The following is a 3,043-nucleotide window of genomic DNA, read 5'->3' as shown; positions in this document are numbered from 1 at the left end:
ATTTGCGACTGACTTGCGACTCACCGATGTGTCGCAAAATTAGGTACACACGTGAATGGTATGTCACCTAACTTTTGTCGCAATTCTGTCGCACTTCGGTCGCAATTCATTTTACGACAGAAAATATCGGTCGCAATTTCGTCGCAACTCCCTCCTATATATCCGCCGCGCGATGAGCATGCATACATAGGAAAAAAAAATTGTTAACGAAAAAAAATTTTATTTACAAAAAAATGTCTTTTTCATCCAGAATGTGGATGTATAATAGATTTGATTCTTCTAATCAAATCTCGAGTGAGTTTGCTGAAGGATTACAACATTTTATGGCGTTTGCAACAAGTCAAACGTCGTACATTGAGAGTTCGAAGTTACCATGTCTGTGCTCAAAATGCGAGAATAAAAGATGGCGAAGTCAGTATGAAGTGTGTAAGCACCTTTATAGAAGAGGTTTTATGTCAAACTATTATGTTTGGTTGGCTCATGGAGAAACGTATGATACGTCGTCATCATCACGTGTTTCACAAATGCAAGAACAACTTGTGGAAAACACGTCGCTACCTCCGATCTTTCAAGAAGATCAAGACCGAAATCTATATGCAGAGATGGTGAATGATGCATTTCCCAACGTTGCTCCTTCTTCATACGGCGAACACTCCGATATATGAAGGTTGCGTACAAGGGCTGTCAAGATTATCATTATCTTCACAATTGATGAATATGAAGACTGACTACAATCTTCTGGAGAGATGTATGGATGGCTTCAGTCAGATGTTTAAACAATATCTTCCGAAAGGTAACACTGCAACAGAATCATATTATGAGACGAAGAGTCTGATGCGTACGTTGGGTCTACCTTACCGGAAGATTGATGTTTGTGAAGACAACTGTATGATTTTTTGGAAAGAAGATGCAGAATTGATGGAATGTCGTTTCTGCGGGAAAGACAGATATCGACCACGCCGGAAAGCTTCAAAAAAAGGCAAGTTAATTCCTTTGAAGAGAATGTTTTATATGCCTATAACAGATCGTTTGAAAAGGTTATATCAATCCGAAAAGACAGCATCATTTATGCGATGGCATGGCGAGCATTCGACGCCTGATGGAGAAATGCATCATCCATCCGATGGTTTAGCATGGAAACACTTTCAACAGGTATTTCCTGATTTTGCAAGATCAACCCCAGGGGAACTATTATTCAAGAAGAAAATGATGAACAAATCCCGCTTCAAGATGTCGATCAAGGCATTCTTCAAATTGAAGACACGATTGAGGTTGGAAAGTTAATAGCCGAAGAAGGAGTAGTTGAAGAACTTGCAGACAATAATGACGAAGAGCAGGATAATACCGATGAGTCGGACGAAAAAACAACAGGAACTTCTGAATATGGTTCTTTTGATTAATAATAACTTTTTATGTATGAAATACCGATTTGTATTACAAATATTGTACTCGAAATCAAAATATTAGTTATCGTAATTTTTTTTCATTTTATTTTTTTAATTATTATATTATGTTGCGACCGAAATATCTGTCGCAACATTGTCGCAAAATGTCGGCATCTGCGTTTCCCGCTTTTTTTTCGTTGCGACGGAAAGCGACATAATTAATCTGTCGCAATGTCCACGTGTCTCCCACTTTAATGACACAGCGACAGATTGAGACAGAATAAATCTGTCGCAACAATGGTAAAAACATCGCGAATCGTCTTCTTCCTCAGACACTTAGCAAAAAAAAACCTTCCAAACATCTTTCTCCTTCGCCGCCGTCCCCCGCCGCCCGCCGCGTTCGCTTCGCCGCCGTCCCCCGCCGCCCGACAGGTAAGTTTCCCTACTCGTGACTCCCCTCTTATTCCCATTTCCGAACGGTTTAGGGTTTAGGTTCATGGTTCGATTCTTTCGAATCGAATTTCAACAGATTCGTGGTTCGATTCCCACCGAAACTGCCGCACCACTGCTCCGCCGTCTCCCATCGACACCGCAGCGTCACCGCGCCGCCGTCCCCCGCCGACACCGATGTTATGGATCGATTCTTTCGATTCGACACCGCAGCGCCCCCCCCCCCCCGTCCCCCGCCGACACCGATGTTATGGATCGATTCTTTCGATTTTACAGTGTTTTTCGTGTCGATTCTAAGTGTTAATATTATATTTAGGGTTTAGGGTTATGTTTAGGGTTTAGGGTTTATTTAGGGTTTAAAAATAAATTTAGATTTTAGGGTTTATTTAGGGTTTAGGGTTATGTTTAGGGTTTAGGGTTAGTTGTAGATTTTAGGGTTCATTTAGGGCTTAGGGTTACTTTTAGGGTTTAGGGTTTATTTAGGGTTTAGGGTTCATTTTAGGGTTTACGGTGAATTTAGGATTTTAGGTTTTATTTTAGGGTTTAGGGTTTATTTAGGGTTTAGGGTTCATTTTAGGGTTTAGGGTGAATTTAGGATTTTAGGTTTTATTTTAGGGTTTAGGGTTTATTTTTAGGGTTTAGAGTTTATTTAGGGTTTATGGTTACTTTTACGGTTTAGGGTTATGTTTAGGGTTTAGGGTTTATTTAGGGTTTAAAAACACGTCGCTAGATTTTAGGGTTTATTTAGGGTTTCAGATAGCTTTTTTAGTATTTAGGGTTTAGGGTTAGGGTTTACTGCTAGTTCACAGGTTTTCATGATTTTGTTTTGTTATATGTAATTTGTAGATGAGTCACTCCCATTCTAGTGGTCGTAGTGGTAGCGGGGTACGATCCCGAGGACGTGGGATCGGATCATCTAGATCACCATCTGTCCATCGGGATCAGGTGGTAGTCGATCCTCCTCGACTTGATGTACCTTTCACGGGTGCGGCTTCCCCCCAATCCGTGAATGAAGGTGCATCTAGTCATGGTGCATCACCATCGGCATCGTTGCAGGAGATTCTAGCATCTGCAGAACGTCGTCTCCGACCTCGTCTAGATCCGTATCGTTCCCCCGGTTCTATTTGGTAGGTATTTTTATGTATATAATATATATTTATTTTAATTTCTTTTAAATTAATTTTACGAATTCGATTTTTACAGGTTTG

The 3,043-nt window shown here is 40.6% G+C and overlaps 1 protein-coding gene across 1 annotated transcript in view; it reads left to right on the top strand.

The window, feature by feature from the left end:
• Positions 1–3,043, top strand: part of LOC104804938 — a 10,708-nt gene that overhangs the window by 6,926 nt on the left and 739 nt on the right. The window contains exon 2 of the mRNA XM_019201475.1: positions 2,682–2,780. Within this exon, the coding sequence (XP_019057020.1) occupies positions 2,682–2,780 (99 nt within the window). The remainder of the gene's footprint in view (positions 1–2,681; positions 2,781–3,043) is intronic.

The sequence above is a fragment of the Tarenaya hassleriana genome, unplaced genomic scaffold (genome assembly GCF_000463585.1).
Source record: "Tarenaya hassleriana unplaced genomic scaffold, ASM46358v1 Cleome101, whole genome shotgun sequence".
Lineage (NCBI taxonomy): Eukaryota > Viridiplantae > Streptophyta > Magnoliopsida > Brassicales > Cleomaceae > Tarenaya > Tarenaya hassleriana.
Note: the sequence above shows the minus strand (reverse complement) of the source record. Positions and strands in the feature narration are given on the sequence as shown.